The sequence below is a fragment of the Zeugodacus cucurbitae genome, chromosome 2 (genome assembly GCF_028554725.1).
Source record: "Zeugodacus cucurbitae isolate PBARC_wt_2022May chromosome 2, idZeuCucr1.2, whole genome shotgun sequence".
NCBI lineage: Eukaryota > Metazoa > Arthropoda > Insecta > Diptera > Tephritidae > Zeugodacus > Zeugodacus cucurbitae.
This window is the reverse complement of record NC_071667.1, coordinates 17,671,883-17,698,579: the sequence shown is the minus strand read 5'-3', so window position 1 is coordinate 17,698,579 and position 26,697 is coordinate 17,671,883. Positions and strand designations below refer to the sequence as shown.

General features: G+C 34.6%; 2 protein-coding genes across 2 annotated transcripts; one reads left to right on the top strand and one right to left on the bottom strand.

Annotated features, from left to right (window-relative positions):
- Positions 1–4,711: 4,711 nt before the first annotated feature.
- LOC105218546 (uncharacterized protein DDB_G0283357) lies at positions 4,712–8,541 on the bottom strand. The gene is made up of 8 exons (XM_054225179.1): positions 7,657–8,541; positions 7,129–7,577; positions 6,036–7,071; positions 5,852–5,968; positions 5,501–5,703; positions 5,163–5,319; positions 5,009–5,096; positions 4,712–4,928 (listed from the first exon to the last, which is right to left on the bottom strand). The coding sequence occupies exons 1-8, from the start codon at positions 7,726–7,728 to the stop codon at positions 4,828–4,830; spliced, it is 2,223 nt and encodes a 740-aa protein (XP_054081154.1). The 5' UTR covers positions 7,729–8,541; the 3' UTR covers positions 4,712–4,827.
- Positions 8,542–8,921: 380 nt separating this feature from the next.
- On the top strand, positions 8,922–25,279 carry LOC105218547 (poly [ADP-ribose] polymerase tankyrase). Its single transcript, XM_011194220.3, is given in 7 exon segments — positions 8,922–9,809; positions 17,876–18,658; positions 18,721–20,622; positions 20,695–20,852; positions 20,917–21,209; positions 21,593–21,749; positions 21,821–25,279. Coding segments are annotated over 7 exon segments (4,839 nt in total). The 5' UTR covers positions 8,922–9,619; the 3' UTR covers positions 23,177–25,279.
- The last annotated feature ends 1,418 nt before the right edge of the window (positions 25,280–26,697 follow it).

Here is a 26,697-nt window from a genome sequence, read left to right as displayed (position 1 = left end):
CTTTATTTATGGCTTAGTTATGACACGGTATAGGTTTTCGGTTTCCGCCATTTTGTGGGCGTGGCAGTGGACCGATTTTGCAGTGGACAAAGCAACCACCTCAGGGTGCCAAGGAACATATGTTCCAAGTTTCATTAAGATATCTTAATTTTTACTCAAGTTATCACTTGCACGGACAGACGGACGGACAGACATCCGGATTTAAAATCCACTCGTCATCCTGATTATTTATGTATATATAACCCCATATCTAACTCTTATATTTCTTGGTGACACAAACAACCGTTAGGTGAACAAAACTATTATACTCTGTGCAACAGGTTGCGAGAGTATAAAAAGATCGCGGCTACGCTGGCTGGGTCTTGTTGTCCGAATGGACGAAGGCACTCCAGTGGTGAAAGTGTTCGATTCAGTAACCGCTCGTGGAAGCAGAAGAAGAAAAAGACCTGCACACCGTTGGAAAGAAAAGGGGGGAGCGACTTTTATTGGTTCGATTCAATTACATATCCATATATCGAAAGCAAAATTAGGACGTTTTTCACTTCTATCTATCAATGCTATTCCAGTCTAATCGGAGTATTAAGCATAAATATGATGAACGCAGATGACAAGTTTAAGGGAGTTAAGGTATTGGAACGTATATAAATATAGTTTCATTCTTAGAAAGCAGTAGAGACGTTTCTGCTCAGCGATTGGCTTTTTCAAGCTCAGAGATTTCGCCCATTTTCAAACTTCACTACTATCATTTGGATGTGAAGGTAATGCCACGAATTAATATCGATCGAATAGTTCACGAGATATGGTTTTTGACCCATAAGTGTACGGCACCACATACATCGTCCATTTTTTATATCAATCTGAGGCAGTATTTCTGTGCCATTCTTTCTGTTCCATATGTTGCGAGAGTATAAAAACATCAGGAGCCATGCTTTTCTATAACCATCATTCCACCAAATAAGGGGGTTTTCAATAGGGTCCCCCTTAATCCCAAATGACCATATTTTTTACCACTCTTTTGACATTTTTCTTCAGTAAGGTTTGCCATATCATTATGGAAAGATATTCGTTCCAACATCGAGTCGAAATTATTAAAATTTACTACCGAAATTCGGAGTCAGTGGCCTCAACTTTAAGAGCGCTACGTCCAACTTATGATGAGGCTCCAAGTACTTCATGAGTCACCATTGCATCCCGAAAAAATTAAGGTTTAATGCGATTTATGGGACGGCGGCGTCATTGGGTCGGACTTCTTCCGTGATGATCAAGACCGGCACGTTACTCGCTACCGCTCAACGATAACCGAATATTTTTGGTCCGAATTGGATGATATGGACTTGGAAAATATGTAGTTCCAAATGGCTTAGTCAATTGGGCACCAAGGGTCGTGTGATTTGACGCCGTTAGACTATCTCTTGTGGGGCTACGTAAAGTCTATGAACTATGCCAACAAGCCAGCAAAGATTGATGAACTTCGTACGTAAATCGAGCGTGAAATTGCAGCAGTATCGGCCGATATACGTATGCTTGAAAACCGTCGAAAATTGTGTTCAGCGTCTGGACTTCTGCAAGCATACCCGTGGTAGCCATGCAAAAGAAGTTCCATACATAATGGCATCTAATGTATTTTCACAGGAATAAAAAAAAGTAATGCTCTTATTGAAACCCACTTTATCTGTATCATAAAACAAGACTCTCAACATATTTTGTGAACTTTTTCAAATTTGCATTTATTTATTAAATTATTGAGATATTCTGCTGAATAGCTATATGTATTTTAACAATAGTTAGTATTTTATTTTGTTTTATTTGTTGATCTCTGCTTTGATCGTTGTTATTTATTTGCACGCGAGTGTGTATGCATTTATACGTAAAGTATTTTTTGTTTATTGTGTGTTTGCTGAGGAAATTATAATTTTATTATTTATTCTGATTTATATATAGTGGCTAGTAGCATATTTTAATGAAATTTCAGAATAACTGTATTTTTTCATTATTTAATCGCATAACAGTTTTATTTAATAGCAAAAGAATAAAATATATATAATAAGATTTAAATTGGAGGATTAATTTTTAATATTTCAGTATGGATATGTGTTTGTGTAAGTGTATATGTATATGTATAAATGTAAAGCTTGTGCTTGATATGGTTAGTATTTATTTGTGAATGTGCAATGTCAGCAGTGTTGAGTCGAATGCTGATAGCAACAATTTAACTATGCTTATTTAATACACATATTTGTATTAACAAATTTAAATAAAAAAATAAATAAATTTGAATAAAAAAATTATAAATAAAAAAGAGAATACAAAATATTACATAAAATAAAAATAAAAATTTATTTTGATTTGAAATTTTTTTGTAAAACATATTTTATAAAATAAAAATAAAAATTTATTTTAATTTGAAAATTCAGTTTTATTTTATTTATGTCTTTTTCATTTGTGATATGTAATTTTCAAAATACAACTACATATTTTCGTACAATTGTGTAATTTTAAATTAATGGATTTTTTGTTTTTGTTTGAAACGTTTATTGCTACATTAAAAGGCTACTAAATGCTACAAAGCTACTTAAATATTAGAAGGCGTTTCGACAATTATTGCAACTATTACATAAGTATGTGTTTTCTTTAAAATAAAAATATTTTTTAACAAAGTGTTTTTATTCTGCTCTTTTCTATAACAAAGCTTATAAGCTGAATGCTAAAAACTAAAATTGTGACATTTTGCTAATGGCAATGACGAACAAATACACTAAGCGTAATTAAGAATAGATTAAAAATTATACAGCGTTGGTGGATATTATAAATTTTAATAATATATAGAAATATGAAATTAAAAGTATAAAAAATCGACCACAGACTAGATAAAGCATCAATCAATATTCTACCAAACAAATAAAATGCTTACGAAATATGCTATTATATTTTATAATAAAAGCTATATTAATTTTTGTAATTTTAATAAAAATTAAAAAAAAAAAATTGTGTTCTATTAAAAAAAATTATATCGTTTTATTAGGTAAAACTGTAAAATAAACTTATCAAAATTAAATTTTGAAAATATTAAAAGAATTTTAAAAATAAAAAATAAAAAATTAAGAAAAATCATGAGAAATTAAAAAATTATTGAAATATGAAAAATTAGATGTAAACGGGTAAAATGTATTAAATTTAGGTGGGCACATATAAAACCAATTCTTCTAGATATGTGTAATTTCTTTTCTAGAGACTATTTTTTTAAGAAATCTTATTTTTTTCTCATGAAATGGGCACACATATGAACAATTCTTCTAGATAAGTGTAATTTCTTTTTTAGAAATAATCGTTTTTTTTTAATAAGAATTTTTTTCGCATGAAATATTTTTAGTGGAAAATAGAAATCCAAATTGTTTATAAATTTGTTAAGTATTTCCACATATATATATTTTTTTATAAAAAGAGAAAAATGCATAACAACATAACAAATAAAGCTTAAAAAGTATAATTAAAGCTTAATGCTGAAAAAATGAATGTGGGAATCTTTGAAAAACGTCTGTTAACCAAATGTAGCATCAAATGCAAATTAAAGCGGACCTACTTAGTGAAAAGTATGTAAACCTTACTTTACACATTTTGTCATACAAATTAATTAACTAATTAAGTCAAATGGGTTTTTCAAAACATAACCTACTCAACTAAAAATAAACTTAACAAACTAAAAACTTACAGAATTAATAATCAAAATGTGCTTATTGAAATTGTAGGTTTACAATTAGTGAGCAGCACAATACCATATGATATTATTACTTTATATATTATTTTTAACAAACAATTCGTGCATTAAAATGTGCATTTGCATACTACTGCATTGTGTTTATATTTTTATTATTTGTTTTTAAAATAATTTTTGTTGGTGGTAAATTTGCACTCTCTCGTGTGTTTATTAAACTAATATGCCTTAAGTTTGAAATGAAATGTTTTAAAACTACAAAAAAATAAAAAAAATAAAAAAAATAAAAAAAATAAAAAAAAATAAAAAATAATAAAAAAATTAAAAATATATAAAAAATTAAAAATATATAAAAAATTAAAAAAAATATATAAAATTAAAAACAACTATAAATAAATACACTAAAATGCTGCTTGGCTTTCTAAGTGTGCATGGCAGCACAAAAATATTGTTAATTAATATAAAATATTGTAAAATTGGTATATATACATATGTAATGCATGTAATTCATGTAATATATAGTATACATTTATTGGCTACATATGTATGTGAAAAATATCCATTTTCTTCATATACTAGCTGGCGCTTATATATTTATGTGTTAAATGTGCCAATTTCGTGTTTCATTAATAAATCACTTATGAGAGTTTTGTAACATTTAAAGTTTCAGTAGAGATCTTTCGAGTGTGAGCTTTTGTTGAACATCAAAATTTGTCTTTTTATGTTATTTTGTATATTTAAGTACATATTTCAATATGTTATATTATGTAATAATTTCAGTTAATTAGGTAATGTGTAAATATGTTTCGTGTCTTTTGTTCTTTGTTTGTAGGATATGTGGAAATTTGTATATTTGTTCGTTAGTATAGAATTCGATGCAGTAATTTTCGTGATTGTGTGTTAGAGTTATATTCATAACTTTTGTGTGTGACCATTGTGTACTAAAATAGTTTTTTTTTTTTGCATATTAGTACTTGAAAGTACTTATAAGTTATAGTAATATTTTTTTAACTATGTGAATGTATCGATCTGGATAACTTTCGATACGTAAAACTCTTTTTAAGAGCGCATTACAAGCAGATTAGTAAATTACTGTGACATATTCCGTGCTACAATTATACCCAAACACCATGTGGATTCTTGCTGGTCGGCACTGCATTTTCTAATTGTCTTGGTGAGCCGATTATGCGACGACTGCTACCGGGTTTATTGGAACCTTTAAAATAATATAAATTAATAAAATTATAAATTAAAAAATAATATAAATTAATAATATTTAACAAATCCATTAATTACCTTCTAAAAAGTGTTTGATCTCATCGGATGTTGTTACAGTGAGGCTTTGTAGATTTACTTCCTTCATTTCATTAACCAATTGCTCCACCTATAATATAAGAAAAAAAATAACATTTATTTCTATATACTACATCTAGGCTTTCTGCATACGTACTTGTCTTTTCTTCTCTGTGATCGCATTTTCAATTAACAAAATTTCTTTTTTCAAATTCTCAGCAGTCTTATTAGACGTATCTGTGTTGTGTATAGCTTGATCGATTTCGCTTTGTATGCGCTCCATCTCCATGAGAAAATCGCGTTCAACATTTTGTCTAAAATTTAAGCATATTATTGAAAAAATTAATTACATTAATTAAAAAAAAAAAAATAAGTACATTAATTAAAAAAAATGTAAGTACATTAATTTAAAAAAAAAAAATTTAAGTACATTAATTTAAAAAAATTTAAGAAAATCATTCAAAAAAAAATTAACTCAAAATAACTGGTAATTACCTATTTGCTTTCTGTTTGGTAGCATTGCTGCGCTGCTCCACCTCAATATCGTTCATCAATAGGCGTATTTTGTTTTTGCATTGCAACAATTCAGTTTCGCAATTTGCTAATTTCGAGCGCAATAAAGCAATTTCGGATTTTAATGTTTTCTCCTGCTGCTTCACCAGCTCATTCTCTTCCTCTACATACTGTAGTGTTTGCAGCTATAAATGTGGTATTAAGCTCAATTAATTGAAATAATTTTTATAATTTTAAATTTTAATATTAAATTTTTTATAGTTTTAATTTTAAATATACATTTTCTCTTTCATTGTATCCATTATATTTTTGCATTTACTACACCATACCCACCTGCTCACTACCCTGTCGAAATATCTGATCTGCTTTAGTGATTTCACGCGAAATCGCTTCAAGCTCCTGCGCTTGATCTCGCTCTTTCGTTTCCAAATAAACTATTTCAGCATCATACTGGTTTTAAAAAAAAAAACAGCATTTAAAATGAATACAGCAATGAAGTTTACTCAAATTTACTTACTTTACTCAATTCCAATTGTTGTGCTGATATCTTTTCGCGTTGGAATTTAATCAGCTGTAATAAATCATTATACTGTGTTGCCTGGAAGATGCTCTCGCTCTCCTCAATACTACCCACACTGCCGCCACTGCCACCACCACCACCAATGTTACCGCTGCCGCCACTATCAGCTAAACGCTGAAAGTCCACATCATAATCGCCAATATTGCTGTAATCGGTAAAATTGTTGTTCACAGATGCCGTGCCCATACTATTCGGTAAAAATTGTTGTGTGTGAAACTGTTGTTGTTGCTGTTGCAATTGTAATGGGCTGTTGCGGGGTGGTGGCGGATCGCGGTAAGGTGGTGGCACCAGCGCTCCATTTGCTGAAATGGTTGGCGCATTTTTATACAGCAAATCCGGTGGCATATCACCACCAACGCCGCCACTCCTATTTACATTGCCATTGTATATATCAAGGAAATTTTCACTGCTACTACTGCTACAGCTATTACTGCTATTGTTGTTGTTAAAGTTATTGCTATGCGGTGTGGCATATAGCACGTCCGGACTGTTGGCGGCTATGCGACGATCCAGTGATTCACGCACAACAGCCAAATTAATTTCATTGATTGATTTGCTATTCTGTGCACCGATTTGTTGATATATATTATTGCTATTATTATTGTTGTTGCCGTCATTGTTTATTTGCTGAGAGTCATGGAAATATCCAGCACCATCGGTAAATGCATTTGTGTGCATTCGAGGCATTTCAGTGGGATTCGAATGAGATTTTTCGTGACGCGGAATAAAATGAGGTAAAGCTGTCGAGTTGTTATTGTCAGTTGTTGTAGTAGGTGAACGTGAGATACGCGCGAGGTGCGGCGAAAGTGGTGAATTCGTGTTTGTGGGTGAGGAATTTTGTAACAGTACATTTCGTTGTTCATTATTTAAATTGTTGTTAGAATTGCTGTTGCTATTGCCACTATTATTATTTTGACGTTGTGGTATACCTTTGACAATACCTATGTTTTCTATACGTTTTGCATCGTGAGCACTGTAAGAAAATGTTGATTAAAAAATCGTAAAATATTCTATTTGCAATGACGCATACCCAAAACTTTTTTTCTTCAATTCACGTGGTTTTTCAAGTTGTGGCGATATATTCAAATTTGTATCTAGGTTGTTCAGATGTGGTGGCTTTGTTTGCTGTGGATTGTAGTTACTATTGGTGTTGTTGTTATTATTAACATTATTATGACTATTGCTATTGTTATTGCTTAAGCCTAAAGGCTTTCTCAACATCACAGCTGCATTACTAGTGTTACTGCTGTTATTGCTATTCACTACAGAATTATCTACACGTTGTGTGGATGGTTGTTGTTGTTTATTTTCCGAACGTTGCAGTATAAATTGAACATCATTGGCATATTCACCCCATTCCAGTAATAATTTAAGCGGATTTTCATTTGGCGCCAGCAAGCGCTCATTGTTGCGCCAACGTTCAATGAGTGTAAAGCGTCCCACTTTCCCAGTGGCATGCGCCAGCGCAAATACCACATCCTACCATAGAATAAAAATACAAGATATGGTAAAAAAAACACGTATTATTTGGATCTCAGCTATATGTATATTTACGTACCTGACATGTTGTGTTCACTGTAACTCCACATACGATCCGTTGAATACCTTCCACCCAAACTTTCAATTCCATGGCCGGGTGCAATGACTTTTAATGCACCAATTTGAGCTCTATTCTATTTATGCACTCGACGGACTTTATATAAGTCATTGATATTGAGGACTGGCGCTTAAAGCAGCGTTGATCGCGTGCTTGTTGCACGTCAAATGGTATGTTGGTGCCACTAACGATAATAGTAGTGCAGCAGACCACTCAAATTATTCGTTTACAACTTATCGCTCCAGTGAAGCGAAATGCATTTGTCGTTTTTATTATTGGCCTTAATGTTCTTCGTCTATCAATGTATGCCTCGCGAATACATATTTATGGCAACAATAGGCATATATTATGTATATAAATATGTCTTATCACAATAAATTATTATTTGTTATGAAAAAGTATGATTTATGAAAAATTAAGATCGATTTTCACTTTTCACAATTCACATTACATTTTCCTTTCTTGCCACGAATTTTTGCCCCGTCACTTGTTCAGTTGTTGTTATTTTCATTTTATGTGCTGCAAAAACTGCATTTGACAAGTTCTACTTGTGAATCGCAACAATGCTGTTGTTGTTGCTTGTTTATTCAAGGGGAGTGTGAGAGATAATATTGAGGGCGTCCACGAAAATTCCTTTTTTAATTGCCTTTTCTGAATACAATATCACATTTTCCTTCAATACGTTTGCATCACTTTAATCTTTAAACTATATTTCATTTTATTAATCATTTAAAACTACAAGAAAATTTATTTTATATTAACTTTTTACAAAACTAATTTCTCCTAAAATTCATCACCAACAAAAAACGCCATTTTGCCCTTTCGGTACATCACTTTTTATTTGACATTTATCACACCTTTCAATGCAACGTTTTGTTTACCTCCCAAAATGGTGCTGGGTTACCTACTCACTATCATACGCATTGTTTAGTACTCTGGAATTTCACCATACTAAAACAAATTATACATAATTAAACTGTTATATACTTGTAATAGCAATAAATAATTTTTCATATTCAAGATAGTCTATAAGCAAGATTCATTTAATAATTTTGTATATGTTTGCAATATAATTAATGCAACTCTGCGAGTATATTTTTGTTTTACTTCCTTTTGTAGTACTGATAGAAGTTGCCTTACCACATTATTTTTATTGATTCCGATATTAATACAATAACTTATTGTAAATAAATGAAAGAGACAAATTTATTTTTATAGAAATATTTACTCTGGCTGATAATTTTATAAACGTATATTATCTATATTAATATCTTGTAAAGCATATTGAACAACAGTTTTTTACCAAATGTAATACCTGGCAACTCATCGTATTTCCCAATTTTCATGTTCTCTTGTGCACTTTTTCATATTTCTGCAGTGGTTTTTTTCAAGTCAGCAATGTTCGTTCGCAAAATTGCTGTGCTGTTAATTTATTTTTATTATATTTCCTTAAATTTAGAAAAATGAAAAATTTATTGATTTTATTGAGAACCATTTTTTTAAATGTCTGATTTTGCTTGAGAAACAGCCAAATGTGAAATTAACGTCGATTAGTACAAAGGAAAAGTGTTTTCGCAGTGTGGTTGGGGGAAAGTATGCATACAATAGTGTGAACGACGAAAGAAAGTCATAAAGAGTTTAGTGGCGGATTGTGTTTGTCTGGAAAATTGTGCTAATAAGGAAAGGATGAAAATTTTGATTATAAGGATAATAACTAAAGTCTGAGCTTTCATGGTGAAGATATAAAATCAGAAACAACTAATAAAGAAGTATCAGATATAAACGGGAAGTAGTTCAGCAAAGTAGTTGTCGCTGTTTATCTTGTGATTGCAGCGACCAGCCCAACCAAAAAATAACTAAGCAGCGTAAATAGTTCGATAATTAAAACAATTCGGAATCACCTGTAAGCTGTTAACTTTCCGCAATGTCGAGTCGCAGTCGTGCAATACTTAATGTAAACCTCGATGCGGCCATGGCTAACGATCCGTTGCGGGAGCTCTTCGAAGCATGCAAAACTGGGGATATCACAAAAGTTAAGAAACTAATTACCACACAAACAGTGAACGCGCGGGATACTGCTGGACGCAAATCGACTCCTCTACATTTTGCAGCAGGTGAGTTCTTTTTTCCTTAATTAAAAATTAATTTATTATAGGGCATATGTACATATGTGTATTGGATCTAAAATGTTAGCGCTAATACAACATACAAGTGCAAATATAAACACACACCCACACAAGTATGCATTAGCATGAGTTCATTCAAGTAAACACAATAGTTAGGTATGAACGTCCTTAACTTAATTCGTCCTTGAATCACTGGGGCAACCGACTGACGCGCTACGGCTGCAATTGCGTCTACAATGCACACGTTGCTTTGACCCAGTTTGCCTGCAAAAATTTCTACAGTATTTCATGGGGCGGATGATAAGCGGTATCAAGGGTGGGCCTGTTGAAACAAGGGCAAGGGAGTGACTGAACATTATATGCTATATATATACATAGTTATGTACTAACATTTACATATGTCATATAGTGCAGCAGTTAGGCCGTGAATGTGATGCTGCTATGTACTTTGTGACGTTTGCGCTGAATAAAGCTTGGTGTATTGGTCCTTACTGTTGGTGCTGTTGCTCCATTTTTTCATATATCAGTTTTAATTTGTGCAACAATTTGTTGTTACTAGTAAAGTGTTGTGCGTCGTTGGTTCTGACGTATTTCGACTTAACTTGACCTGGGTCACCGGAATGTAGTGAATCTGTGATTGCTCCAATATTCAATTCATATCGATATTAATATGGTTACATATTTGTATTGTTTTTAACTTACTTAAATTTTAAAATGTAAAACTGAAGACAATAATTTACATGCCATAGCTAATTCATTTTTAGCATGAGTAAACGTAAATGGTTTTCACAAAATAACCAACTTAAGCATCTGGTCTAATTTTTATTTGCAGCTTAGTCAACGTTGTGCTCATTTTTTATGTTTACACACGTATTATGAATATGATTCCTTCTTCATTGATTTGCAACAGCGATAGGGGTTTGAGCACGTTCATGTGTTTTAGTTTCTAATCTCGGTGCATTAGATGTTCATTAGATGTTGAAAATAAATTCACAGGTTTATTTTTATACTTGAACGTAACAGAGCAGTGGTGTAATATAAAGGGTTGTCAATATTGTTATTATCAAGGATATTTAATCCTACTATTATTCCAATCCTACTATTGTCCAACAGTCTTGTCTTCTCTGTATCAAATGCCTTTTTACTTTCTGTGATGCACTTATTGAAGTTAGGTATTATAAAAAGTTTGGACGAGTTCAATTAAATGGATTTCTACCCACTATATCTATTAATTCCAACGTATTACACTTCGAATAATATAACTCTCAGTAGAGAGATATACAGAAACTTGATTAAGAAGAAGATGGTTAAGGAAAATAAGTGGAGCCTGATGCAGGTTTTGGTTGATTTAACATTTCTTTAAAATTAATGCTGCGAATTGACAAACTTTAGCACCAAATAATGAAAACCGCTTGATTACTTGAATAAAAAATATCTGAAAATATCGAAAATTTAAAAATATATGTATTTTCCACGTGTTACAAATTCCCTTGTTGCGTTGCTGTAAGACTTCTCCTAATTTTAACAGCTTTGTCATTGCTTACTTTTTGTTGCGGTTTTTTTTTAACCCACAAACTTGCTTTCGTTATTATTTAATATTCCAATTGTGTCGTTGCAACACTAACAAAAGGCTGTACGCTTGCAACATACTGAACTACAATTTGCAGCTCTCGCGTCAATTTGAAGTTTCACTCTTTGCTCATTGGCCTCCATCAAATGTATAAAAATGTAAATTACCTGAAAGTGAAGTGTTTGGTGTTTAACCACATTTTTAATACAAAAATATATATGTACATACATATAAGTATGTAAGTGTATGTATTTAATTATTTCCTTACATTTGTTTACTTTTATTTTCATTTTACACAATTTATTTGGCCATATGTTCGACTGTCAGTTGTAGCTTGTTAACTACTAACTTAGTTTCTCTCAAATTTGTGAAACTTTACTGCTTTTTCCCCTCGACTTATATAGGTATCTATGGTATATATAAATTTGTAAATTTTTGTATGCTTTATATAGTTACTAGTGTTGAGTAAATTTATGCCACCTGTCAATATTATTTGTTATATTCATTCAATTTATTCTATCTTTTAACTGATTTTTATATAGTTATAGGACTATAGGACATGCATATGCCCTCATATACATACACGTAATATTGAATAGGCGTTAGAAACCACTCACGGTTCTTCTTGGTAATTGAGTTTTAAAGAATCTAATAATGTTTCTATAAAATGCAATTTGTATTTGTTTTTTTAACTCCTGACATTTAATCATCGAAACTAGAGTGACCCTAGTATAATTGTCCAATTAGAGTAAATTCTTGATTTTCAAAAGAATTCGACGAAAAACATGTTCTTATAATTTGCATAGAATTAGCCAATGTTAAAGTTATCTTCATATGACGTGGTTTTATTGTTGTATATTATTTTTAAATTTAACTATCTCTGATATATGTATATATACAAAGCTATAAATATAATTATCAGTTTACAAGAGAACAATACATTTCTTTCAGAATGACTCAAGGCAGTGAAATCTAGTAATGTTTGCATACGTTAGTTTTCTAACAAATTATTAATACAAAATGTTGTGATAGAGAGCCAATTCATGGACAGTAACGCGCAATCAGCGACCGACCTTGTCTGAATATGTTGTTATTGTATTATGACTGATGTGAGCATTGTTATGGTTAATGTCTAATAGCGAAACCCATTCGAAACGCTAGCCAAAAAACTCATACAAATCGCGAGTGAATTTCAATTTCAAAGAAATATACAAAAACCATTTGTAAACTATTGTACAAGTAACTAGAAGAAAAATTATAACAAATAACACAAATGGCTTAACCGAGTGAACTGATTTGCTCTATACGAGGGTAGTTGGATAAGTTAGTCAGTTAAGCGGAATGAAGCTGATTTTATAAGGGGAGCAAGGTCCGGCTCTTCAACAAATTTTTCCATATCGTCCAAAACATTTTCAAATTTGCTATAAACTACATTATGGATCGTACACCACGTGCCTCTACCAAAGAAAATTTGCCTTGATTTCATCGAAATCATCCATGTAAGGATTTTCCTAAACTATAATAGCTTCTAGAGCAAGGTCCGACTCTTCAACAAATTTTTCCACCCGTCTAAAACATTTTCAAATTTGCTATAAACTATATTATGGACCGTACATAACGTGCCTCTATCTAAGGAAATTCGCCTTGTTTTCATAGAAATCATCCACCTAAACTAGCTTCCAGTTTTTTGCGTCAAACTTTTTTCAGCGATAATTTAAAATATTTGTTAAATATTTATATTATTTTTTATATTCTTATATGTATATCGAATCGCCCTTCTAACTTAGCGTTCACACGTATTTTACGAATAAAATGTTATAATTTTGTATTTGAATTTTTTATTTTATTTTGTTTTGCTTCGTTTTTTATTCAACATTCGTAAAGATATCACGTTTTACTACTGGCATAAGTTAAGCAATTGCATTCGAACCATTGTCATGTTGGCTTGCAGGCGATGACTAATTTGTGGTAACGCATCTTAAAAGCTGAAGTCAAATTCTATAATAACGGAATATACATATATATACGTGTATGTATGTATGTAGCACTGAAGTAAAAACCACTTCAAATAACTTAACTCAGAGAGGAAGTAAATAATTTTTTTTTTTCATTTTTAATGTTTAATAATATTAGTATTAATATGTACTTATACATATATATTGATAGCAATCTTCGCAGTGAATTTTTGCACACTGCTTTTAAAATATTTTCTGCTTATAAATTTGTTGTATTATTAGCTTGCATATAGCCATATTTACTTACATATATTATATACTGTTAAATATTTATTGAGAGTCGAAAACAGTTGTTAAGCTTTTAAGAATTACATTTATATTGTTTTAAATAAGAATGCAGAATTACAAATCTGTGAATATTTATATTTTTAGAACACAATACCGTTATAATATATACAAAAGCTGTGCTCACAATATACACTCATGTGAAAAATAATAGGGACACTTGCTTGAAAATAGGTAAAAAATAAATTATATTAAAATAAAAAAAAAAAATTATCAAAAATGTAACATGCAAATTGTTTGCTGGGATTTCAGTGAAGTAAAGAACCGTTATTAAAGAAAAAATGTTGATCATTTTGTGAAGTAAGATCGTTTTTGAGTGTGCGAAATAATAGGAACATATGTCATGTGTTCCTATTATTTTTCACATGACTGTACTTGTTGACAAAGTTTATCGAATTTTAGTTTTTTTTATACTGTTTTTGTGTATTCTTTTACCTATATTACTCTATACTATTTTTATACTCTCGCAACATGTTGTACAGAGTATTATAGTTTTGTTCACATAACGGTTGTTTGTGTCACCAAGAAATAAAAGAGTTAGATATGGAGTTATCTATATACATATATAAATGATCAGAATGACGAGTGGAGTTGAAATCCGGATGTCTGTCCGTCCGTCCGTGCAAGCGATAACTTGAGTAAAAATTGAGATATCTTAATGAAACTTGGAACACATGTTCGAAAATGGGCAAAATCGGTCCATTGCCACGCCCACAAAATGACAAAAACAAAAAACACATAAAGTGTCATAACTAAGCCATAAATAAAGTTATAACAGTAAAATTTGGAATAAAGGATCGCGCTAGGAAGGGGCATATTTGGATGTAATTTTTTTTGGGGAAGTGGGCGAGGCCCCGCCCCCGAATCGGTTATTTGTATATATCTCGCAAACCAATGAAGCTATATAAACCAAGCTTTCTGCAGTCGATTTTCTTACACCCCACCACACACCATGAAAATAGTTGAAATCGGATAATAACCACGCTCACCTCCTATACAAAGGTTAGGTTGAAAATTACTAAAAGTGGGTTAGTTCACTAACCAAATACGTCAGAAACACTAAATTTCACATAAGAAATGGCAGATGGAAGCTGCACTCAGATTTTTTTACATAATGGAAAATGGGCGTGGCGTAGCCCACTTATGGGTCAAAAACCATATCTCAGGAACTACTACTCAACCAATTTTGGTTTGTAATAGTTTCCTGACCTCCCAATAATATGTTGTGAAAATTGGCCAAATCGCTTCACAACCAACCCTACGATCTCAATCGTTTACTTTACAATATATAAAGTAAGCACTAGTAAAGATATCGGTGCAGAACTTTGCACAAATACTACGTTTATAGTGTGGCAGCCGCATTCTAAAAATCGCCAAAATCGGACCATAGGTGTTTAAGGCCCCATATATCGAACATAAGGACCTCGGTGCTTCTAACCTAATATTAGGGTTTCCAACTTTCAATGGTCTTTATACAATATATATGACGAATATGTGGGTCAAATTGTGTATTATATAATATCAATTAAGGTAAATAAATAAATTGCGAGAGTATAAAATGTTCGGTTACATCCGAACTTTGCCCTTTTTTACTTGTTTTTTTTTTTCATTTTCACTTCGGAGCATTTTTAATGAACTGCAGTATGAAATAAAAAAGTATAATACTTAAATAGGGAGCACAGTTTAGGCGTAACCAATTTTGTGATTTTGATAGAGGGATGTCCCTTGATTTTTTTAATATATGCAATCTATATTTCATTTAATCAATTTAGCATATCAAAGATAGATATTTAAACTCTGCCGTTGGCACCTCATCTCCCATAACGTGTCCAAAAAAAGGTCTTTTCAAAAAACTAAAAATATTTCGTTAGTATATGGATAAATCTAGTTAATGAACGAAGAAAAAATAAAATATTAAAATTTGAATGTTTGACAGAACTTTAAGCAAAACAACTCCCTTTTTTGGTCAAATTTTCGCCATATATTGTTTTGGAAAAAATAACTTTTCGAGAAATCGACACGAAAGTTTTGCAATCATACTAACGTGGCCTGATAGACGAAACTTTCAAAGGGAATATCTCTTAAAATATTAATCGTATTGATTTGGTATTTTTGAATAACGTTTTAAACATATTGCACTATTTAATAAGTTAAAAAATTTTTTTTTTTGCAAATTTTGAAATTTTGAGATCCTTAACTTAACCGCAATATAATCATACGATTTTTAAAATAATTAAAAATTGTGTTTAATTTTCATCTAATATGTCGTTTTAAAAACATTTATAGCATCTTTAATACATTTAGAACACATTTTTTTATGGCAATTCCACTTTTTTATAATGTGGTTAGCTGATCATTTTGAATTTAGCTGTGGTTTGTTTTGTTTTGGCAATGATTGCCTGAACTTGTTATGCATTATGGTTAAAACAACGCCAAATTTTATTTGTTATACATATATATGTACTTATGACTGTTAGACGTATATTGCTCACAATAACTTGAGTCAATATCGTTTTTCAAGTTGATAAGTGATAAATGGTGTCTTCAAATGCTTGCTTGGCCAAGACTTTCATTAATTATTTTAATTTGTTTGCTCCACTGTTAAACATACCATAATATTATGGTAGTTATACCATAATTTGAGCTAATGTTTGCTACTGCTATAAATTGCTTTAATTAAAATAATTATGAAGTCTATTATTATTTTTTGCTTAAATACTCCGATTACGTAATTTCAGTATGAGTATCGAACACGAAATTATAATTGTGTATGGAAATGAGGCATGGAATATCTTTTCAAAGATTTGCATAGCTTATCAAATGTTTTCTTCTTAAAATGTCTCCATAAAATTTCTTTTTTAAATATATATCTCTTGTCATTAGATTAAGTTTATAGTATTACTCGAAAACGTTAAGTATTAAAACCTATGTATGAAGATGGAATTTATTTTGCAAAATCCATTGAGTTTTAGTTGCCAACTTTACATTGCCTTTGTTGCCTTTAATTAATCCTCTTACTACCCAACACATCAGCGCAAAGATTTGTTGACAACAACGACACAATATCCTTGTCCACCTAGTGCTATGCATAAGCACTCGTATTTACCTGTCGCATTGTGTACAGCCTTCGGTGACCCCATTTAACTTGGTCACACAGCATTACTTGGTGACCCTGTAAACAACTTACCCCACCTTGTTGTTGCTTCTACAAATTGGTAGCTGGCCATTGTCCAGTTTACTGTTATTCAATAGTTGTTATGTGTGTGTCCAGATTATTTTTCACATTATACAGTGTAAGCAATAACATTGTGACCAAACCGACTATAAGGTAGCAAAAAGTTAACGAATGGATGAATGTTTATTAACATCTAAGTATATGTACAAAAATCTCTTAGGAACACATAAATATTATATATTTTTAATTATGACCCGATTTCACTCATTTTTGGCACGAAGACATATTATTAAAAGAAAATTATTACTTCTGAATTAATTCAAAATATCTGACACACCTTATATTTGCGTTAAAAAATATATTCGAAGCTCTGCGGTGATTATAATGCGATTTCTTCTTCTATTTTTGAACTATACGAAGAAGAAACAACTCTAAGAGAGTTTGGTTTATATAGCTTTAGTAGTTTACGCGATATGTTTAAAAAATTGGTAGGGGTCGGGGTCACGCCCACTTTCCAAATAAAAACCTTCAAATAAGCCCCTTCCTTTGTACGAAATTTCACTTTCATAGCTTAATTTACGGTATGTTATAGCTCTTTATAGGTTTTAGGTTATCGCCATTTTGTTGGCGTGGTAGTGATCCGATTACGCCCATTTAAAGATATCTCAATTTTTACTCAAGTTATAGCTTACACGGATGGACGGGCAGACAGACATCCGGATTTGAACATTAACCCTATATTGAACTCGTTTAGTTTTAGGACTTACCTATTCGAAAAAGAACAGTTGACCATATTTATCAAAAAGAAGACTATAAAGCGCCGCGAACGTTAACTAACTGTAAGCAACAGGGATGTTTTTTTTTTTTTGAATCCACTGCATTTATTATCTTCATACAAACACATACAGCTAGAAAGCGATATTATTATTATTAGCTAATATGTACACTTACACAATCACTTGCCATGTCTTTAGAAATTTACATAAATATTTTCTATAATCCCTAACAGGTTATGGCCGACGCGAGGTAGTTGAATTTCTTCTCAACAGTGGCGCTTCCATACAGGCCTGCGATGAAGGCGGTCTGCATCCATTGCATAATGCCTGCTCATTCGGACATGCCGAGGTGGTGCGATTACTCTTAAAGGCCGGCGCAAGCCCCAACACAACCGACAATTGGAATTACACACCGCTACACGAGGCGGCTAGCAAAGGTAAAGTGGACGTTTGCATCGCGTTGCTGCAGCATGGTGCCAATCCGAATATACGTAATTCGGAGCAGAAGACGCCACTGGAATTGGCCGATGACAACACGCGACCCGTACTAACCGGCGAATACCGTAAGGATGAGTTGTTGGAGGCGGCACGTTCCGGCGCTGAGGATCGCCTATTGGCACTGCTCACGCCACTTAATGTGAATTGTCATGCCAGCGATGGTAGACGTTCGACGCCGCTGCACTTGGCAGCCGGTTACAATCGCATTGGTATTGTGGAAATATTGTTGGCGAACGGCGCCGATGTGCATGCCAAGGACAAGGGCGGTTTGGTGCCATTGCATAATGCCTGCTCGTACGGACACTTCGAGGTGACAAAGCTGCTGATCAAGGCAGGCGCTAATGTTAATGCCAATGATTTGTGGGCGTTTACTCCACTGCACGAGGCGGCGTCCAAGAGCCGCATCGAGGTGTGCAGCCTGTTGCTGAGCAAAGGTGCCGATCCGACACTGCTCAACTGCCATAATAAGTCGGCAATCGACTCGGCACCGACAAGGGAGCTGCGTGAACGCATCACATGTAAGTTGTATGACAGTTATTATATTTTATACGCATAATATTTCATTGTACTGCTCCTCCAGATGAATTCAAAGGTCACTGCGTGCTGGATGCATGCAAAAAGGGCGATTTGGCACGTCTAAAGAAATTCCTCTCTTCCGAAAGTGTTAATTATATACATCCATATACAGGCGATACGCCACTACATGCTGCCGCCATTTCCATTGATCCGAAACGCAAACAGATCGTTGAAATTCTAATACGCAAAGGTGCATTGCTAAATGAGAAGAATAAGGCCTTCCTTACACCACTACACCTCACAGCCGAGCATTTGCACTACGATGTGATGGACACACTGTTAAAGAATGGCGCTAAGGTAAATGCATTAGACGGTCTGGGCCAAACTGCGTTGCACAAGTGCGCCAGAGATGAACAAGCCGTGCGTCTACTGCTCTCCTATTCCATTGATACAACCATAATTTCGCTAGAGGGTTACACAGCTGCACAATTGGCCTCTGATGCGGTGCTGAAGATATTCAAAGATCCGCCAGACACGGAAACACATCTATTGGAAGCTGCCAAGGCAGGCGATCTGGACACGGTACGTCGCATAGTGCTCGCCACACCGCACACGGTGAATTGCCGCGATCTCGATGGACGGCACTCCACACCGCTGCACTTTGCTGCCGGCTTCAATCGTGTGCCAGTGGTTGAGTTCTTATTGGAGCACGGCGCAGAAGTGCATGCCGCCGACAAAGGTGGCTTAGTGCCACTACACAACGCTTGTTCGTACGGTCACTACGAAGTCACGGAGCTGCTGGTGAAGCATGGCGCCAATGTCAACGTGTCGGATTTGTGGAAATTCACACCACTGCATGAAGCCGCCGCCAAGGGTAAATATGATATTGTCAAGTTATTGTTGAAACATGGCGCGGATCCGTCGAAGAAAAATCGCGATGGTGCCACGCCCGCTGATTTAGTCAAGGAATCGGATCACGATGTGGCGGAACTGTTGCGCGGCAACTCGGCGCTACTGGACGCAGCCAAGAAAGGAAACTTGGCGCGTGTACAACGCTTGGTCACACCGGAGACGATCAATTGTCGTGACGCACAAGGCCGCAATTCAACACCGTTACACCTAGCTGCCGGCTATAATAACTACGAAGTCGCAGAGTATCTGCTGGAAAATGGCGCTGATGTAAATGCACAAGACAAAGGTGGTTTAATACCCCTGCATAATGCTTCATCTTATGGACATTTGGATATTGCAGCGCTTTTAATTAAACACAAGACTGTGGTGAATGCAACCGACAAGTGGGGTTTTACACCCTTACATGAAGCAGCGCAAAAGGGACGCACACAATTATGCGCCCTACTGCTGGCACATGGCGCCGATCCATATATGAAAAATCAAGAAGGTCAAACACCAATCGAACTTGCTACTGCCGACGATGTGAAATGTTTATTACAGGACGCGATGACAACGTCATTAGGCGACTCGACATTGAGCTCCTCACAGCAATCGCTACTCAGTAATTCTCCATCACCAGCGCCAACAGCTGCTGGTGCAGCAGCAGGCACAGCCGCAGCTGGCGCTGGCAGCTTGACTGCTGCAGCGGCCGCCTGCAATGTGCTTTCACCAACCACTGAGACCGTAACACTGCCTTCTGGTGCCTCGATGACACTTAGCGTGCCAGTGCCGTTGCCACTGTCAACGCGCATTAGTCCCGCACAGGGTGCTGAAGCGAACTCTGGCGATTTGACCAGTTGCGAAGAGGTGCCCGATCCGGAGTCCATCACCAATGTGGCCAGTTTCTTATGCAGCCAACAGCTGGAGCACCTAATAGATCTCTTTGAGCGTGAACAAATCACGCTGGAAATACTAGCCGAAATGAGTCATGAGGATTTGAAGCAAGTGGGCGTGTCTGCGTATGGATTTAGACATAAAATATTGAAAGGTATTGCGCAGCTGCGCGCCACTACAGGTGAGACAGCAGTAGCTTCGCTGATTAATATATAACATTTTAATTCAATCAAATTGTTCTTTCTAACCACAGGCATTGGTAGCAATGTCAATCCTGGCACTCTTTTAGTGGATCTCTTGCCCGACGATAAGGAGTTTCTCGCGGTTGAAGAGGAAATGCAGGCTACTATACGCGAACATAGAGACAACGGCCAAGCGGGCGGTTACTTCACGCGCTACAATATTATACGCGTAAAAGAAATTACTGAAATTGAATTTTATTAAATTTGACTTATTTATATTCACGCTTTTATAGGTTCAAAAAGTACAGAACCGCAAACTTTGGGAGCGTTACGCACATCGACGTCATGAAGTCGCTGAAGAAAACTCCATACAGGCCAATGAACGTATGCTCTTCCATGGTAGCCCCTTCATCAATGCAATCGTGCAGAAGGGCTTCGATGAACGTCACGCATATATTGGTGGCATGTTTGGAGCGGGTATTTATTTTGCAGAGCACAGCTCAAAGAGTAATCAATATGTGTATGGCATTGGCGGCGGCATTGGTTGTCCCTCGCACAAAGATAAGTCCTGCTATGTTTGTCCAAGGTAAGTCAAGTGTTGTTGCAACTAGTTCCCCAAATAATTGCTGCTTAAGCGGCCAATACACTACACCATCGTGCTGCTGATTGATCGTGTATGTTCTTATGGTGTAAATGCACAATCTTCTGTAGCAAAAAAGAAACTGGTTTGATATTTTTATGATTGTACCAGCATGCTGGCGTAGTGTACTGTGAATGCATTCTACGCCCTGATGGATTTATTCCACCGGTTCCCATACTAAGTTCTCGAAAAAATATTATTAATACTCCATTTTCCAATTAGAAATGTATAAGTTTCTAATTTTCGAATAGAAATTCAGTCTTTAAAATAGCAAAAAAATTGTAAATTTTCTTTTTTTGAACTCCATACTTCTCATTTTCCCTCTCTAGGCAACTACTCCTATGTCGCGTCGCATTGGGAAAATCGTTCTTGCAGTATAGCGCGATGAAAATGGCACATGCGCCGCCTGGACATCACTCAGTTATTGGTCGACCATCGGCGGGTGGTTTGCATTTCGCTGAATATGTGGTCTACAGAGGCGAGCAGGTGAGTTATCGATTATATTAATGCATAATAATTGCACTCTATACTATACTATTTTGCAATCATATGTGTAGGCCTATCCGGAGTACTTGATAACGTATCAGATCGTCAAGCCCGATGATAACAGTAGCGGCAACGAGGAATCGAGATGATGGCCATCAGTTGGTTCCACTCCCACCACAACATCACCTGCTCAACAGCAACACCAAAATCCACAGCTGCAACAGCAACAACAGCAACAGCAGCAGCAGCAATTGCAACAACAGCTGACGCAACAACAACCGCAGCAACAACAGCTGACGCACCAACAACCTCAGCAACAACAACAACTACCGCAACCAAAACACCACAATGCGATAATCGCAACAACACATCACACACATCCACAACCGAAATTGAAACAGCAGCATTCACTGCCACTGCAACTGCAGTACCATCATCATGCACTTAACCAGCAACAACAGCAGGTCACCACTACACAGCCTTCACCGGCTGGCACATTTATCAGTCAAGCAGCCGGACTTATAACCACCGTCGCCAATGGCGGCGCCGATATCTTAGGGCATAATGGCGATATGTCGCCGCTTTCTTCCAGCAATTCCTTTTCATCGGTAGACACCAATCAAACCCTACTTAACTCAATTGCCAATCAAACGCAACTGCAGTTTCAGTATCAACAACAGCAACACCAAAAGCACCATCAACAACATCAAAAGTCGTCATACATGCTGCCACAACTGCCGCCACCATTACCGCCACCGAACAGCAATGGTGGTAGCCATATCAATCGGCATACTGCAAGCAATCGCTCTTATCGCACCAAATATGGTCAATTCATGATCATAACACCGGCAGTCTCCATTGATCGAGACTACGAGCATGATGAAGCATTCGGTAGTGGCGGTTCCGCGGCTGCCGCATTAACCAATAATTTCGATTTCGATGAGGAAGCTTATTGCAATGACAACAACACCAATGCCAATGGCAACAATACCAACAGCAACAATGGCAATATCTTCCGCATGTCGCTACTGCAGCACAGCAGCAGCATCGACAGCGGCAACAGCAGTGACAGTTCATTCCGCTCCAACTATAATCCCTATTTGCATCACAGTCGTCAGCATTTGCTGCCCAAAACAGCGCCACACTTCTACACATTCTCCTCATGGCGTTGGTGCACGCTCATTTGTGCGGCGATGCGTTGCTTTGGCGGCGGCCACAGCTCGAATGCACCGTACAGCAGCAGTTTTGCGCGCCCACCTTATCAACGTTCGCGCAGTTCTGGCGCACAAACGAGCCGTTCCTCGCAGCCGCATCGACGCTTGCGCTCCTCCTCGTTCACTGCCGAAACGGCATTCGAGCATTTTTCGGCACCATTTAAGGCGCGCAAAACGCGCGATCATCTCAACAACATCACATACGAATTGTGACGGTGGCGGCGGCAGTATGCACGACAACAACAATGTCAATTCGAAATGACGCCAATGCACGCGTGCGTGTTGGCGTTATCGGTGGTGATGGTGGTAATTGCAATCGCATTACGAATTCGAACGATTCGAACGACTGCATTGCAGCAAACGTTTAGCGCATTTTTTGATCTCCTCTTCGTATTTAGATTCGATTTGCTGTTCGGCGTAAAGTCAAAGCCATATGATAACAGCAATACGCTTAACGTCGCGTACACAGTGTCGTCGTATTCCAATTTAAAAGTTTATTATTATTATAATTACGATTATGATTACTTATTATGAGATAAAGAAAACTATTACTCGTATTACACTCTTACATTTACTCCATATTTCTTGAACTTTTAACTTATAGTCGTCGTCGTCGTGTTTAAGCAGAAGTTTAACAAAAACTAAAACAAAAAAAAAAAAAACAAGAAATTATACAAACATCTATATATATACATATTATATATTAGCGTGTAAGCTTTAGGTAGCAACGTTTCGGCAATATAGGAAAGCATGAAGAAAACGATTGAAAAAAATTAAAATTAAATAAAGTAAATATTAAAAAAAAAATGAAACCATAACGGCGCAGCAATGAAATCAAAAGCAGCAAAGAAAATTCGTAACGTTTCTCTAAATAAGCTGGCAAAATAAATATTTTTTTTTAAGTGCACACATACACACGTTAAGATGAGCGCGGGCCAAATATTCAGTTCCAAGCCATTGGAGTAATGCACACAACACATTCGATCTCGACCATTCCGCGTAGGCTAATAAAGTGTTCACGGGTGTTTTGCTTATATTTTTAAATACAGTGGAACTTCTCTAACTCGATTCACCATAATCCACAAAAAAACTTCGAGTTAGAGAGACTTTGAGTTATAGAATTTTCATTTAAACATACAATTTCGCAAAAAGCTGTAAAATATAGATTTTTACACAATTTTATTTATTTACTTCGTATAAAGTTTTATGTACATACGTTAAGACATGTATTCCGTAATTCCTGGTCTGAAAATTCAAATAATGGAAGGAAATTTGTATGAATTTTGACGTCTATTGTCAATTAAAGAGTTCGAGTTATAGAGAAATTCGTTAGGTTAGGGAAGTTTGAGTTATGGAACGAAATTTGTTTGTTGCCGTTTGCTATTGTTCGGCTCTTGACGTCTGTATCCCATTCCTTTGTTACATGATTTATGCAATCCATAAGTGTGATATTATAGTTTTTGTTGACATCCATACGATATTGAGGGACTCTTTTAAAATTCTGCCTCTATAGTAAAATTTTAAATTTGTATTATCCCCTGGTCTGAAAATTCAAAAAATGGAAGGAAATTTGTATGAATTTTGACGTCTATTGTCAATTAATGAGTTCGAGTTATAGAGAAACTCGTTAGGTTAGGGAAGTTTGAGTTATGGAACGAAATTAGTATGAAATTTGATTTCTAAGCGCTATTACCAATTCTAATTTCGAGTTATGGAGATCTTCGAGTTTTAGAAGTTCGAGTTATGGAAGTTCCACTGTATTTTAATGTGTTGCTGAAAATGAAAATCAAAAAGCTATAATCTCTAGCGTAATTTAATTTTAATTTATTTTAATAAATTCTTATCAAAGAATATTTTTCGAAGTTCATCGAAAAAAATCTGTTTTTCGTTCTTCGAAAATTTTATCAATTGCATAGTGAGTTTAGGAAAAAACATCTTCAAATTTTTGTAAAAACCTAGAGTCTTTTTGAGTTTAGTACCGTTAATTCTGTAGTTCCGGATAGCCCACGTCCATCTCTTTTATGTATGCATATTCAGTGAAATTCAGATATTTTTGCGGCACGAAAAATACACTGCAATTTTGAATAATATTTTAAAATTTAGCAAAGATATTCTAAAACGACAAAAAAGACATCAACAATTACCAAAACCCACAAAAAAAGAAATTAAATTAAAATTGATTACTTTACTATGGAAATAATTGAAACCGTGTACGATACTTTCAATGCATGCAACTAACTACTAAACAGCTGTAATTAGAGGTGTCATAAAATTTAACTCAAGATTAAACAATAAGATCATTATTCTCACGAATGTTGCGTCGGATTTTTATCGCGCCAAAAATTGTCAATTTTGCGGCATTATGTTTGGGAATGTTTTTATGTCGCTATAACAACAACAATCAATACAATTGAAAAAATATTTAAATGAACCCTTGTAGCGAGCTAACTACTCTCACTTCGCCAACATTTCTCCGGAATTTTTGGTAAAATTTTTTTCTTTTCTATTAAAATAACAACTAATTAATACTAGATTGTTTTACATAACGAAGAACGAACCGGGACGTATATTTGTCCGAGTGGTATCACTGTTTGACGAATGTAAAATGTAAATGAATAACGACAACATTCAATGCATATATATAGTGATTTATAAATTCTGAAAATCTTCTAATCTTGTACTAAGCTTAGATTTTTCGAACTCAATTGACTTTTCCCTTTTCTTATTATTCGAATAATCGTAACAATGGTTACACTATATAATTGTGTACCAATGTGCAATGTGTAATTACAACAAATTGCAAATGGTTGTAGTTGGTGCGCCTCTAATTGCAGCTGGCAAAGTGCACGCCGTCAATGGTAAGTTTATTGCAAATGTAGACTGCAAACAGACAAGCAATTGTTGTAACAACAAAGTAACGTCTATTTTTCTCGTGTATTAAAGCATACAGTATAACACCAACAAATATATTATACATACATATATATATAAATAAATAAAATAAAAATAAAAATATGTGAACAAATATATATTTTTATTAAGTGACTTTGAATGCGTAACCTTAAGTGTTTACAATTACAATTTACGATCTTCAATCCATTCTCTATACATATATTATTATTGATGTATAAATGATAATTGTATGAAGATATAAAAGAATCTTAATAAATATAAAAATAAAACTAAAAAAAATGCAATGTTTAACTTCAATTAAAATATAACTAAAACGAAATGAAAAATTTGTTTTGTTTACAGGAAGATATTTTATTAAATTTATTTGTTCTATTTTCATATTTGGTAGATAGATCGGGCTAGTCCACTGAAAAATTGATACTGTGATAATTTATTCGGAAAGTAAGGAAAACAGAATACAATTTCTATTTTTCAGGCTTAATTATGATAACATGATTTGAGAGTACGAAGTGTGCTTCGTTTTTTTTTTTTAAGTCACTAAATCACCTTTAAAATAGTCCCCAGTCGATATTATGCACTTATACCAGGGATACTTTCAATCGTCGAAACTGTTCCTAAAAACGATTTTTTGAATAGCCTTTGACACTTTCATCGATATCTTGTATGCTTTTAAAACAAAGGAACCACTTTTTTTCCAATAATAGAGGTTTGTATTACCTATTAACCGTGTTCGATTCGCCACTTCCTGCGGGTTCTACAAAGTCTGATTTTTTGTTATTTTGCTTATTCGATAGTTTATACTTTCAAAAGTATCCTTTGAA

Coding starts and splice junctions, on each gene's coding strand:
- LOC105218546 (XM_054225179.1), bottom strand. CDS start 7,728: ATGGAATTGAAAGTTTGGGTGGAAGGTATTCAACGGATCGTATGTGGA. Junction 5,969..6,035: donor AACAATTGGAATTGAGTAAA/GTAAGTAAATTT, acceptor TTTTAAAACCAG/TATGATGCTGAAATAGTTTA. Junction 4,929..5,008: donor GATCAAACACTTTTTAGAAG/GTAATTAATGGA, acceptor ATTATTTTAAAG/GTTCCAATAAACCCGGTAGC.